The 15570-nt window shown below is 37.5% G+C and overlaps 1 protein-coding gene across 2 annotated transcripts in view; it reads right to left on the bottom strand.

Moving 5' to 3' along the window:
• The window catches only part of EBF1 (EBF transcription factor 1), a 462583-nt gene extending 449596 nt beyond the window's left edge, over positions 1-12987 (bottom strand). For both annotated transcript variants that reach the window (XM_073567867.1, XM_073567868.1), the window contains exons 1-4: positions 12268-12987; positions 8280-8436; positions 7373-7436; positions 5758-5813 (exon numbers count right to left, since the gene is read on the bottom strand). In XM_073567867.1, the coding sequence (XP_073423968.1) occupies positions 5758-5813; positions 7373-7436; positions 8280-8436; positions 12268-12398 (408 nt within the window). In that variant the 5' untranslated portion in view covers positions 12399-12987. The remainder of the gene's footprint in view (positions 1-5757; positions 5814-7372; positions 7437-8279; positions 8437-12267) is intronic.
• Positions 12988-15570: the final 2583 nt, after the last annotated feature.

Raw genomic sequence — 15570 nt, 5'->3', positions numbered from 1 at the left:
CTGCCAATCAGTGATGTGGGCGGGGTTATACACAGCTCAGCATTCTGAGTTCTCCAGCAGTAAGAACTGTGATTCTATCAAAACTACATCAAGCAGCCCAGTAAGTGACGCATTGCTGGAATCAGGCTCTCTGCCCCTACATCATGCTACTCTCAGATTATATAGCAAAAAACTGATGATAGATTCCCTTTAACCCATGCTTTCCAATAGTTTCAATAGTGAGACAATGTGAACCGCTACTTAGTGGTCACAAGTGAGACCATGTAAGTGAATAGGACCAGAGGACAGCACTGGGGAGATTAATAGTATCTAATCCCTGTGCATAATAATTAATAAATTATGCAATTTAATCTTAACTCACATAGCATAATATATTTGCACCCTCCTACAGCTTTAGAAAAGTGGTCGCCCGCTATTGATGAATGAGCTGATCTGCAGTACTGGGAACAGCCACTATACAGTGTATGGCGCTGTGCTCTTATGTTCCATTCATTGGGTTCATCCAGCCACTACGCGGACTGATAGCAGCTCATCAATTGGTGTGCCGGGTGTCAGACCGCCACTGAGCTCATATTGATGACCTAATCTGAGGATAGATCATCAATTTCATAGTATTGGAAAACCCCTTTAAATAAAGGGAGTCCTGATAGGCCGAGCTTTTAATAAGAGTTTTCCATAGCTGCTATTGCTGGATGATAAATGCAGAATAATATCGCTTTACAAAAAAAGAGAGAGCGAGAGAGAGAGAGAGAGAGAGAGAGAGAGGTCCGACGGGAACGGATTGGATTGGTATTAATAGAATTAGCGCCCTTGTTACTGTTAAGCCGCGATGTCTTCATAGCCACAACCGGGAATATTCTCCTGGATAACCTAATAATGGCAGAATTCAGCCAGACGCCACCGCTCCTAATGGCCTTCTAGTCTTAGCATTATACGTATGTGAAATACAAATCCATCCGCTCATCATGAGTCACAAATTAAAAGTAATGTATGGATCGGATAACGTACGCTTGGTGTAACGGGTGTGCGAAGATCGAGATAATGGAAGTGTGAGACAGACAGGAAGAGATGGGGAAGAAGGCGGATGAGAAGAACGTATGGATAAAAGAATGGAGACGCTCTGGCCCTTTAAGACAAGGGCTTAGACTGTAACAACATCAATGTGATCAGTGATTCCATTTGAGACATATTAAGGAACCTGCCAGAGATAACGGATCAGATGGGATTCCACTTCTGGAACTTCCACTTTTCTGGTGAATGGAGGGCCGCTTTTCCCTACTTAACACTACAGATTTTTTTTTTTAAAAAAGGCCATCGAGGAGACTATTCGTAATCTGCGCTATCACCACCGAGTGTTATAAAAAGGCGGAGGCTTTCAGCTAACTAAAAGTGGCATGTGAACAGGGCTTATCCGCAGGAAAACGTCATATCAGACAGGTGGAAACATCTATCTATTATCTATCTATCATCTATATATCTATTATCTATATATCTTTTATCTATCTATTATCTATATATCTAATATCTATATATCTTTTATCTGTCTATCATCTATATATCTATTAACTATATATCTTTTATCTATCTATATACAGTGGGTACGAAAAGTATTCAGACCCCTTTAAAATTTTCACTCTTTGTTTCATTGCAGCCATTTGGTAAATTCCAAAAAATTCATTTTTTTCTCATTACTGTACACTCTGCACCCCATCTTTACTGAAAAAAAACAGAAATGTGGAAATTTTTGTAAATTTATTAAAAAAGAAAAACTGAAATATCACATGGTCATAAGTATTTACACCCTTTGCTCAGACACTCATATTTAAGTCACATGCTGTCCATTTCCGTGTGATTCTCCTTGAGATGGTTCTACTCCTTCATTGGAGTCCAGCTGTGTTTAATTCAACTGATAAGACTTGATTTGTAATGACACACACCTGTCTATATAAGACCTCACAGCTCACAGTGCATGTCAGACCAAATGAGAATCATGAGGTCAAAGGAACTGGCCAAGGAGCTCAGAGACAGAATTGTGGCAAGGCACAGATCTGGCTAAGATTAGAAAAGAATTTCTGCAGTACTCAAGGTTCCTAAGAGCACAGTGGCCTCCATAATCCTTAAATGGAAGAAGTTTGGGACCACCAGAAGTCTTCCTAGACCTGGCCGTCCAGCCAAACTGAGCAATCGTGGGAGAAAAGCCTTGGTGAGAGAGGTAAAGAAGAACCCCAAGATCACTGTGGCTGAGCTCCACAGATGCAGTAGGGAGATGGGAGAAAGATCCACAAAGTCAACTATCACTGCAGCCCTCCACCTGTCGGGCCTTTATGGCAGAGTGGCCAGACAGAAGCCTCTCTCCAGTGCAAAACATATGAAAGCCCGCATAGAGTTTGCTAAAAAAGACATGAAGGACTCCCAGACTATGAGAAATAAGATTCTCTGGTCTGATGAGACGAAGATAGAACTTTTTGGTGATAATTCTAAGTGGTATGTGTGGAGAAAACCAGGCACTGCTCATCACCTGCCCAATACAATCCCAACAGTGAAACATGGTGGTGGCAGCATCATGCTATGGGGGTGTTTTTCAGCGGCAGGGACAGGACAACTGGTTGCAATTGAAGGAAACATGAATGCGGCCAAGTACAGAGATATCCTGGATGAAAACCTCTTCCAGAGTGCTCTGGACCTCAGACTAGGCCGAATGTTCACCTTCCAACAAGACAATGACCCTAAACACACAGCTAAAATAACAAAGGAGTGGCTTCAGAACAACTCTGTGACCATTCTTGATTGGCCCAGCCAGAGCCCTGACCTAAACCCAATTGAGCATCTCTGGAGAAACCTGAAAATGGCTGTCCACCAACGTTCACCATCCAACCTGACAGAACCGGAGAGGATCTGCAAGGAAGAATGGCAGAGGATCCCCAAATCCAGGGGTGAGAAATGTGTTGCATCATTCCCAAGAAGACTCATGGCTGTACTAGCTCAAAAGGTGCTGAGCAAAGGGTCTGAATACTTATGACCATGTGAGATTTCAGGTTTTCTTTTTTAATAAATTTGCAAAAATTTCTACATTTCTGTTTTTTTTCAGTCAAGATGTGGTGCAGAATGTACATTAATGAGGAAAAAAAATAACTTTTTTGGAATTTACCAAATGGCTGCAATGAAACAAAGAGTGAAAATTTTAAAGGGGTCTGAATACTTTCTGTACCCACTGTATATCTACCATCTATTATCTATCTATTCTTCTACCTTCATGTCGTAGACTACACTATGTCAGCAGCTGATCTTGGTTCATGGTGGTTCCTTTGCCTTCTGCACAGATAACTTTCCAGGTTACTAGTTCATGTAAAATGCATCAGAGGCCTCAGCTTTTCACAGGATTCTGCTCCAGTCACATCTGTCAAGTCTGTGAGATACTAATTTCAGAAAAAGGCAAATACAAAACAGCGGCTGCTCCACTGAAGAACATGGGAACCGGCTGAATCTAGTAGTCACCAATTCATACATTGCTTAGAATTTCTATAGACAGATAGATAGATAACAGATAGATAGATAGATAATAGATAGATAGATAGATAGATAGATAGATAGATAATAGATAGATAGATAGATAATAGATAGATAGATAGATAATAGATAGATAGATAGATAGATAATAGATAGATAGATAGATAGATAGATAATAGATAGATAGATAGATAGATAGATAGATAGATAGATAGATAGATAATAGATAGATAGATGATAGATAGATAGATAGAGATAGATAATAGATGATAGATAGATAGATATAGATATATAGATAGATAATAGATAGATAGATAGATAGATATAGATATATAGATAGATAGATAGATAGATAGATATAGATATATAGATAATAGATAGATAGATAGATAGCGATAGATAGATAGATAGATAGATAGATAGATAGATAATGCTCCTGAAACTGAATTCCCTCTTACCATATTTGTCAATGAAAAGTATTTTTTAAAAATTCAAAAATGAAATGTGCAGATTTTATTCTCCACAGCAATAAAAAGCGCATAAACAAAAAAAAGCAAAACCCATGATCCTGCAGCATTTTATCATCTTCTTAAAAATGACAATAAAAACATGAAATAATTGTGTGTATAAATCTCCGTAACTGGATCCATTGTAAGCAATTTTACTGTATTTCTTGTTCTATTGATGGGCCATAACAGAGCAGCAGCACAGTACAGTGTGGGGGGAGATCAGCTATTACCTGGCTGTGATCATGTGTATCCCCAAAATATGGCAACAGATAGTCCCAATATCATGGGGAAGATGTGATTGGGCTCCTGTAGCTCTAACATAATAGTAAGTGTAGAGAGGATGTATAGAGGATGGCTGCTCTGGCTATAATGACAGTGGCCTGATCACTGCATCAGCACAGCTAGGTGATATCACAAGAAGAGGGGGTTTTTTTTTTTAAAGGAAATGCCTGGGGTGTCTGCAAAAAGGTCCAAAAATAATATGTGAACTGCATAACATTGCCAGGAAGGAAGGAGGTCACAATGAGACTGGTGTGTGTGCTGACAATCTCCAAAAAACACATCCACACAGACTGAGACATGTACACACAGAGCAAAGTGCCCAGAACATACATGTACACATACAGGTAAAGGAACATACACAGAAGAAAAGCACAAGGATACAAGGAGAGTAGACAGAGAGAGACACAAATACACACATTCAGTGATGGATCCATCTGTGTATATATAGAAGTATAAACAATATATACTGTCTATCTGTGTATATATATATATATATATATATATGTATATATAGAAGTATAAACAATACAGGGAGCACTGTGCCATTTGCAACAGGCTGTTGCTGTTCCCTTTATTTCTTTGAGCAGCATATATAACACACACACATCCCACACTGCAGACATTACATGCCACATACTCATATACACACTCACATATATTTATATACATACACACACATATATACACACTTAAATACACTCACATATATACAAATGCACATATATCATTTAGATTGTGAGCCCCATTGGGGACAGCGGTGATAATGTGTGCAAACTGTAAACGCTGCGGAATATGTTGGGGCTAAATAAAAATAAAGATTATTATTATTATTATAGACACAGACACATATATAGATATAAATATATATACACACACATTCATAATTCCATACATAAGCACCCCTTCTCAGGTACACATATATATATAACATTCACCTTACAATAGATTGCAGCCAGAGTTTAATGAGAAGAGACCACCGAGCAATCACTCAGATGATGGAACTTTTCCCAAAAATACATCATATGTGATTTTTTTTTTTTGCCAAATAAATGCCCATGACAGGGCAGGAAGTGGTTAACAGTCAGCTGTGACTAGAGCAGAACAATCCTCTGCTGCACTGGGTCATGCTGGGGATTGTAGTTCCCCCTCCTCGGGCACTTTCTGTGACAGCTCCCACACATCATCACCGGAATGTCAGCCTGTGCTGCAGAGGGCAGGCGCTTGTTTTGCTGACATTCCCATCTGTCATCATCCAGCCTGACCCCTTACCCACTGAGCCACGTTAGAGAAACAAACACAATCCACAGCTTCCCAAGCTCCACACAGCTCCATTGTCCGAGGAGGAGGAGGAGGCTCCCAGACCCCAACTTCTGCCATATCTACTGTCTGTAGGAAATCTCCCGACCCCTGGCATGGTGATCAAGGGTCAGAGGCTATCACTGATAAGGAGGACACTTACCTGCTTAGTCATGGAGTCTATTAACCGCACATAAAAATCCTGCTCTGTCCTAATGCCTGAGAGATAAAAGGGAAAGGTCAGATTCCTGCAAGGCAGAATGATGGAAAGACAGACAGACAGACAGATAGATAGATAAATAGATAGATAGATAATAGACAGATAGAGAGAGATAGAAAGATGATAGATAATAGATAGATAGATAGATAATAGATAGATATAGAGATAGATCATAGATAGATAGATAGATAGATAGATAGATAGATAGATAGATAATAGATGGATAGATAGATAGATAGATAGATGATAGACAGATAGAGAGAGATAGAAAGATGATAGATAATAGATAGATAGATAGATAATAGATAGATATTGAGATAGATCATAGATAGATAGATAGATAGATAGATAGATAATAGATGGATAGATAGATAGATGATAGATAGATAATAGACAGATAGAGAGAGATAGAAAGATGATAGATAATAGATAGATAGATAGATAGATAATAGATAGATATAGAGATAGATCATAGATAGATAGATAGATAGATAGATAATAGATGGATAGATAGATAGATAGATAGATGATAGACAGATAGATAGATAGATACTAGATAGATAGGTAGATAGATAGATAGATAGATAGATAATAGATAGATAGATAGAAAGATAATAGATAGATGATAGATAGATTGATAGATATAGATAATAGTTAGATGATAGATAGATAGATAGATAGTAAATAGATAGGTAGATACAGTAGGTAGATAGATAGATAGATAGATAGATAGATAGATAGATAGATAGATAATAGATAGATAGATAGATAATAGATAGATAATAGATAGATAGATAGATAGATAGATAGATAATACATAGATGATAGACAGATAGATAGATAGATAGATAGATAGATAGATAGAAAGATAGATAATAGATAGATGATAGATAGATAGATAGATATAGATAATAGATAGATGATAGATAGATAGATAGATGATAGCTAGATAATAGATAGATAGATAATAGATAGATAATACATAGATGATAGACAGATAGATAGATAGATAGATAGATAGATAGAAAGATAGATAATAGATAGATAATAGATAGATGATAGATAGATAGATAGATAGATAGATAGATATAGATAATAGATAGATGATAGATAGATATATAGATAGATAGATAATAGCTAGATAATAGATAGATAGATAACTGATTGATATTACACAGGTGAAAATATAGATAATTATTGATAAGATAGAGAGATATCAGTAAGTGACACAGACACTCGATTGACAACAGATGTATTCTTCCATTATTCCATTAAGAATATAACATATATATATATTACACTATTTTTCTTGAGTGCTGCAGTGCCCACCCTTCTTTGGTTTGGAAAGAAAGAAAGAAAGAAAGAAAGAAAGAAAGAAAGAAAGAAAGAAAGAGTAGACATTATAATTACTTTTAGTCCTGCCGCATTTCGTAGGTATTACAAAATAAAGCTTTGGCCAGCCCCCCTGTAACCCCCGCGTTGTCCCGAGGCCCGGCTCCCAGCTGGCAGCCCTCCGCGCCCCGCTGCCTCCCGCACCCTCGGCGCTGCCGACACTCACCGTTGCTGTAGAGCAGCTGCAGCCGGTAGTGGATGCCATTATTTGTCTTCTCACTACTGGTTTCCTGATTGCAAGAATACATTATATTAGATCGCGACATTACATCAGGACAGCGACAACCTGTGGATTTACAGCTGTGGTCGGACTACAACCCCCAGCAGGCCCAATACCAGTGTGTCCGCATGCTGGGAGTTATAGCTAGGGGGAGTCCTCATATCATATATGTATATAATATATATTATGTTAGATCACAACCTTAACAGAGATATTAGCTATGATAATCTTGCAATGCAAGGAAATAAAAAAAATACTATAATTACAATTTTTCCAAAAGCAAAAAATAAATAATTAAATAAAATAAATGAAAAATTAAACCATAAAAAAACTAAAAAAGATCAAATAAATAATTAAACATATTTAATCAATACAATTATATTACATAATTAATTAGAGAATATAACGATTTAAATATAGATCTATGGAAAAGAGAAAATAAATGTAAAAAAATGAATAAAATGAACTAAAATATATAAGAACATTAAATACATAAACATAATATAATGTTTAATAAATAGGAAAAAATATATTAAATTGTTTGTCTTATTGAAAAAAGTGATTCAGGGAACAGGATGAAGACATGGTCTCCAATTGCTTTATTATAATAAAATTAATAACAATAATATAAAAAAAGAGAAATTGGTCGGATTAACAGATCGAGGCGATCAGATCACGCGTGTGAAATTGGAGATCTGTCAGCAGGATCATAGCGGTGATTAATCCGATCAGGGGCAGTGAGATGATGAGGGTTGTGGGGTGACAGGGATCTCAGCAATCACCAGTAATAATAATAATAATAATAATAATAATAATAATAATAATAATAATTATGATGGGATTCTGTTCCTACCTTGTCTTTCTCCACGAAGCCTACGAATGCTGTGCGCTCGATCTCCACCGGCTGCCCCTGCCGGTCATACAGGGCCAGGACGAAGTGGAAGAAGTTGGATTTTCTTAAGTTAGAGGGGGGCTGCTTCTCAAAGTGAGCCCGGGCCAGACCCACTCCACTGCGGGCAGAGAGGAAGGTGAGACAGGGGGGAAGAGACCCGATCCCAAACAGAGGGGGCAATCATTTATCTTTCTCTCATCCTCTTTTCCTTTATTTTTCTCTTCCTCTCTCTCTCTCTCTCTCTTTTTCTGTCTTTCTTCCCTTCTTCTCTCTATATATATCTGTGATCTATCACTTTTAAGTTTAAAAAAAAATCACCTTATTACCTTATCTATCATCTATTATCTATCTATCTATTATCTATCTATTATCTATCATCTATTATCTATCTATTATCTATCATCTATCTATTATCTATCATCTATCAATCTATCTATCTATTATCTATCTATTATCTATCATCTATTATCTATCTATCTATTATCTATCTATTATCTATCATCTATTATCTATCTATTATCTATCATCTATCAATCTATCTATCTATCTATTATCTATGTATCTATGTATCTATGTATCTATCTATCTATGATCGATTATCTATCTATCTATATCTATCTATTAATCTATTATCTATCTACACTATCTATATCTAACCTATATCTATTATCTATTTATATATAAATGTATCTACTTTAAGTTATTTTATCGTTCTTTCCATCTATGTAATTATGTATATTTATTTCTATTTTCTATCTATTTCTAACTCTTATTTATGTATATACCTAGAGGTATTTTATCTACCTAATTATCTCTCTATCTCTCTATCTATCTATCTATCTATTATCTATCTATGAGTTCTCCATTTTCACCCCCAGGAGTCTCTGACATCTAACCTCGGGTGCACTGATGCTGGGGCACAGGCACTTTCTCCTGTAGGAACATTGCACATGATGGGTTCTGTGTGTTTACACCATATAGCGCTGATTATCTGATGGCTCCTTTACATCAGCTGAGAGCGCTGCGTTCTCTGACCCGCACTGTGTGCACAGGGGCATATCATGGTGTGTGGGGTCAGCTGCAGAATCCAGGAGAGGGCAGGAATAGGGTCGCACTGGGGGGCTGCCGGCCTGAGGGGCAAGTACCAGTAAGTTTGGCCCTAGAAATAGTGAGGGGTTGTATACTGTGGATGGGATTAGGAAAGGGCAAGGGGAGAGAGGGATTAGGGTTAGGTCGGGAGCAAACACGGGGCTGTCATTTTGGAATTAGGATTAGAAGAGCAAATACAAGATGTAGCAGAGCTGAGATTATTACTGAACTCTGTGCTGCAAAATTGTAAAGTTTGATTAATCTCTTCGTAGGTCATGAAGATAGACACAGAGAATTAGAGTTATTAATATATATACAGTATATATATATATTTATATGTGTGTATATTATGTTATATATTATATATGTGTATAATATAGAACACATCTTTTTCTTTCTATCCATCTAGCTATCTATCTATTATCTATCTAACTATCTATCTATCTATCATCTATATATTATCTATCTATTATCTCTCTATCTATTATCTATCTATCTATTATCTCTCTATCTATTATCTATCTCTATCTATCTAGCTATCCATCTATCATCTATATATTATCTATCTATCCATCTATCTATCTATTATCTCTCTCTCTATCTATTATCTATCTATCTATTATCTCTCTATCTATTATCTATCTCTATCTATCTATCTATCTATCTATCCATCTATCATCTATATATTATCTATCTATCTATCTATATCTATCTATCATCTATATATTATCTATCTATCTATCTATCTATCTATTATCTCTCTTTATCTGTCTGTCTATCTATCTATTATCTCTCTCTATCTATTTATTATCTATCTATTATCTCTCTCTATCTATCATCTCTCTATCTATTATCTATTTATCTATCTAGTATCTCTCTCTATCTATCTATCTATTATCTCTCTATCTATTATCTATCTCTATGTATCTATTATCTATCTATCTATCATCTATCTATCTATCTATCTACCTATTATATCTATCTATCTATCTATCATCTCTCTATTATCTACCTCTATCTATCTATTATCTCTCTCTCTATCTATTATCTATCTATCTATTAACTATCATCTATCTATCTATCTATCTCTCTATTCATTCCTTCCCTTTCTCTCTTTCTTGTCATATATCCAGAGACACATGTAATGTCCCTACAAGTTGTTCCAAATGACAACCTCATGTCTTTCTTTATTTGGGGGGCAGGTGTCCCCTTCTCCCAGCACTCACACGCTCAGCTCTGCTCCATCTCCTCCCAGACTTGATGTTTTCTACACAATTGTGACGCTTGAGAAAGTTGCCCAGAACTTCCCACTTCCACTACATTAGTTCACATGGAGTTAATCTCCCACTTAATTCATTTTCTTCCAAGTCTATGAGAAGTTTATTTCTTTGTGGATTGTGGTTGATCTGATTGGAAACACATTGCTCAGACAATGCGGCAGATCCCATCACCCTAAATCAGGGACCCAGGAGAGCAGCCACTTCCCAAAGTCTCTCTCACTGGGCCTGTGTACATGTCATGTATCAGTGTCTGTATCATCACCCCCGACTATCAATCTGATCTCAGGGTCTGTGGATCAGCCCATGCCAAGATAATGCACAGGAGGGTGAGAGATGAGGGAGGAATGGTAAAGACTCAAGGGGTCACCTGAAGTAATCAGTATATTAAAGGGGGTAATGGCTGTCAGATATTAGTGCTGGGAGAGAGGAATGTGGCTGCACAGGAGCTGTAGTGATGGGCAGTGGTGTGTAAACTGGGAAGATAGATAGATAGATAGATAGATAGATAGATAGATAGATAGATAAATAGCTAGATAGATATTATATAGATAGATAGATAATAGACGATAGATAATAGATAGATAATAGACATATGATAGACAGATAGATAATGGATAGATAGATAGATAGATAGATAGATAATATATAGATAGATAATAGATAGATAGATAGATAATAGATAGATAGATAGATAATAGATAATAGATTGATAGATAATACATACATACATAGATAGATAATAGATAGATAATAAATAGATAATAGATTGATAGATAGATAATAGATTGATAGATAATAGATAGATAAATATTTTTGTAGCTAACTACTATTTTATGTGCTACTTTCTTAAAGTTAGTGTACAAAGTGAAAAATTACTTAAGAAAATGTAGTAAGCAACCTACCATGCTACATTTTAATTTCTATATTTCTAGATAAATATACAGTATTAATATCCCATTATATTTGGAATGAGATGGTAATGTAACATTTCTAATAACTCATCTATTCTGAAAGTGAACTACACTGCACTGTCAAAACTAGTAGGTCCTCTATAGATAATACTGTGCTACTATGTATTACTGATCTGCTACAAATGGGACTAGTGTGATAAGAAAAGATGCATTATTGGATTAAAAGGGAAATCATAGATTCTTGGATAGATAATTTGATTGATAGAAACAAAGACAGATGATAGATAAATAGATAGATAATAGATAGATAGATAGAGATAGATAGATAATAGATAGATAATAGATAGATAGATATATAATAGATAGATAATAGATAGACAGATAATACATAGATAGATAATAGATAAATAGATGATAGATAGATAAATAATAGATATATAGATAATAGATGTATAGATAATAGATAGACAGATAGATGATAGATAGATAGATGATAGATAGATAGATAGATAGATGATAGATAATAGCTGGACAGTAGCTCGTAGATGCAGGCAGCAGTGGGCTGTGATCCTGCCTGATGCATGTGGAGCCCCCCAGCAGCCTGCTGCCCCCTCCTCCGGCCGCCTTGTAGTGGGGGCCCCCTGCAGCTCTCTGCCGGCTCTCTCCTACCTCTGGGCGGCTGTGTTGGCGTCCAGCACCCCGGCTCCCTGCATCCACGTCCGGACAGCGTTCATGCTGCTCAGCGGCTCCTCCTTCATGCTGCTCCCGCTCCTCTGGATGCTTTCCTGAATGCCAAACATGAACCCAGCCTGGTGCTCACCCCGCTGCCCCTGCTCCAGCCCGAGCACTACACCGAGCCCCCCGAGATCTCAGGCTCTGGCTGTGTGGCTGCTGCTGCTGATGATTATTCCAAGGCAGGAGGAGTCCACCAAGAAGAAGAAGAAGAGATGCAGGCAATGGTGAGAAGAGGCTGCTGGAGGTCCACACTCCCTGGGTGATGATCTCACATCAGTAGGGTGAAGGACCACACATGGACCACTGATGGACACTTCCCTGGTGGCAGCTCAGGACACAATGCAATGAACTTGAGGAGGCAGCTCTGCTCCACCAAGTGTCATCTTCCAAGAGATGGATCCAAAAATCAGTTATTCCTCCAAGAAGTCACACCACCAACTGTAGTCCTGTGTTCCCCTGTCCTGCAGATAGGGACAGGAGGATGAGAGCTCTGCTCCTCCTGAGGATGTAGGGTGGGGGTAGTAGTTGTAGATTGTGCCCTCTTACAGAAGAGGATGCTGTGCTTCTTGTAGATGCCCCCTGCCTGGCTCTGTCTCTGCTTCCCAGTGGAATCCAGAGTAACTATCCCCAAAAGCTACACACGCTCCCACCACCAGCCAGCTTAGGCAGGGGGAGTTGCATGCTCCCACAGTCAACACCCTCTGATTTGCATGCAGCAATTCTTCCTCCAGCCCTGCAGCCACTGGCAGGCAGCTGCTCCCCTACATCCCTCCCCCCTTGACGCCTACTTTCCCTTTTTTTTTTGCTTCCAGGGGAGTCTGAGAAAGTTGCTTCTGGCAAGATGCTTTGCAAGAGGACAATCCCCCTAATTTCTATTGTTAGACAGATTTCATCAATTAGTTTGGAATCATGGCATTAGACGTCTCGCGAGCCCCTATGGGAGGCTTTATTGGTCAAGAAGAGGAGATGATGACTTCTATTGCGAGTAGGGGGTGACTAGCATGATCAAGAATATGACGCTAGGTGAGACCCCAAACATGTCACCCGGCATCGTGGCAGACGACGAAGTCTTCACAAAAGGTGTGGGCACTGAAAATGCAAATATTTTCAAGGTTCAATAACCTTTCCAGATGTTCAAGGTTATAAGGTTGCATTCACACCTGCGTTTAAAAAAAAAATGCTTATTAGGTAGGAACTAAAAACAGTAGGTCTGCACCTCTGCGTGAAGGGATTCTGGGGCCCCATGTGATCCCAAAATTGGACTCATTGGTTACTGATCCCAGTAGAATTACAAGTTCTACCAAAGAAACTCTCCTTGTATTTGCTCAAAGTCTATGGTGCCCTTACAGAACACCACAAGTCTCAGAACAACCTTCCCTGACAATTTCACTAGCCAAGTATTTTGCTCCCTGTGAACATTTAGCAGTGCCAGTCCCTTTCTCCAGTCCAGGATTCCACATGTGTTGTAATCTGAGAATTTGGATGTAATTTATGTTTGTGCTTTCACCTCTTAATTTTTTTTCTGCTTTTTTGCTGAATATAATTTTAAACATAAAATGTGTATACAATGATATCATTTTTTGTACTTTTCATTTTTATGTTACATTTTTTTTTTCTAAGAATTATATTACTCTAGCCCTAGCCTTACTTAGAGCCCTAACCTTAATCCTATCCCTAAACCTAAACATTAATCTAACCGTATACATATACATTTTTATGTTTTTTTTTCCTTTTCATATTTTTGGTTACAATTTTTATTACCCCAGCCCTATTTCTAACTCTGTCCCTATCCCTAACTGTAGCCTTATGCCTAGCCCTATTGTTAACCCTTACCATAACCCTAATGGTTTGAAAGCTGCCCATCTTCTGTCTTCTTCGTTGCTGCTTATGCGGAGCGCAGTAATCGAGATGAGTTTGTCATAGGCTGCTGAGCTCTCCATAGGCAACAACCAAGATGACAAAGCTCACTTCATTATATTGAGCTTTGTCATTTCTGTTGCTGCTTATGCAGAGCGTAGCAGCCAGTGTCACACTCATTTAGTTTGCTACGCTCTGTATAGGCGCAGAGTTGACACTCACCCTGGTGATCCAAAAATAAAGGGGGAGGGGTGGTTTAGAGGTACAATTTTTGCCCTTGTATACTTTGGCACCTGGGGTAGTCACCCCTGTGACCTACCACACTACACCACTGCACCCTCCATTTATTGGTAGACGTGATGTGCTAGATTTCTCATTTCATTTTCAAAGGCATAATAAACCTATACAGTATCCAAATAAAGAACTCAGTCCTCACAAATATATGTATACAGGACCCAAATAATACTCTCATAAAATATCCAAGTAACACTTTTTCACAGTGACCAAATAGTACAACTCACTATTGTCTATACAGTGCGCAAATAATGCACTTATATTTTTGTCACATAATACACTCATACACTGACCAAATAATAGACTTATACAGTGCCCAAAATAATACACTTAAACAGTGATCATATATTATTCCTATACACAGGCCAAATATTATACTCTTATACTGCATAAATAATACACTTATACAATGCCCAAATAATAAACAAATGCAGGCAGAAAAATTCATGTAAGCAGTGCTCAACTAATACAGTGCCAAAATAATGTGCTCATACACTGCCCAATTAATACTCTCATATGGTGCACAAAGCATACAATGTTACACTGTCCAAATAATACATCCACATACACACTCATATAGCGCCCAAATAATACACTCATTTAGCGCCCAAATAATACACTCATATAGTGCCCAAATAATAAACTCATATAGTGCACAGATAATACACTTCATATAGCGCTCAAATAATACACTCATATATTGCACAAATAATACACTCATATAGTGCACAAATAATGCACTCATATAGTGCACAAATAATGCACTGATATATTGCACAAATAATGCACTCATATAGTGCACAAATAATAAACTCATATAGTGCACAAGTAATACACTCATATAGTGCTCAAATAGTACACTCATATAGTGCACAAATAATACACTCATATAGTGCACAAATAATACACTCATATAGTGCTCAAATAATACACTCATATAGTGCTCAAATAATACACTCATATAGTGCTCAAATAATACACTCATATAGTGCTCAAATAATACACTCATATAGTGCACAAATAATACACTCATATAGTGCACAAATAATACACTCATATAGTGCACAAACAATACACTCATATAGG

This window comes from Dendrobates tinctorius, unplaced genomic scaffold, assembly GCF_039654945.1.
Source record: "Dendrobates tinctorius isolate UK_male_01 unplaced genomic scaffold, ASM3965494v1 ptg000020l, whole genome shotgun sequence".
Taxonomy (NCBI): Eukaryota; Metazoa; Chordata; class Amphibia; order Anura; family Dendrobatidae; genus Dendrobates; species Dendrobates tinctorius.
The sequence above is the reverse complement of the archived record's forward strand: the minus strand, read 5'-3'. Positions and strand labels throughout refer to the sequence as shown.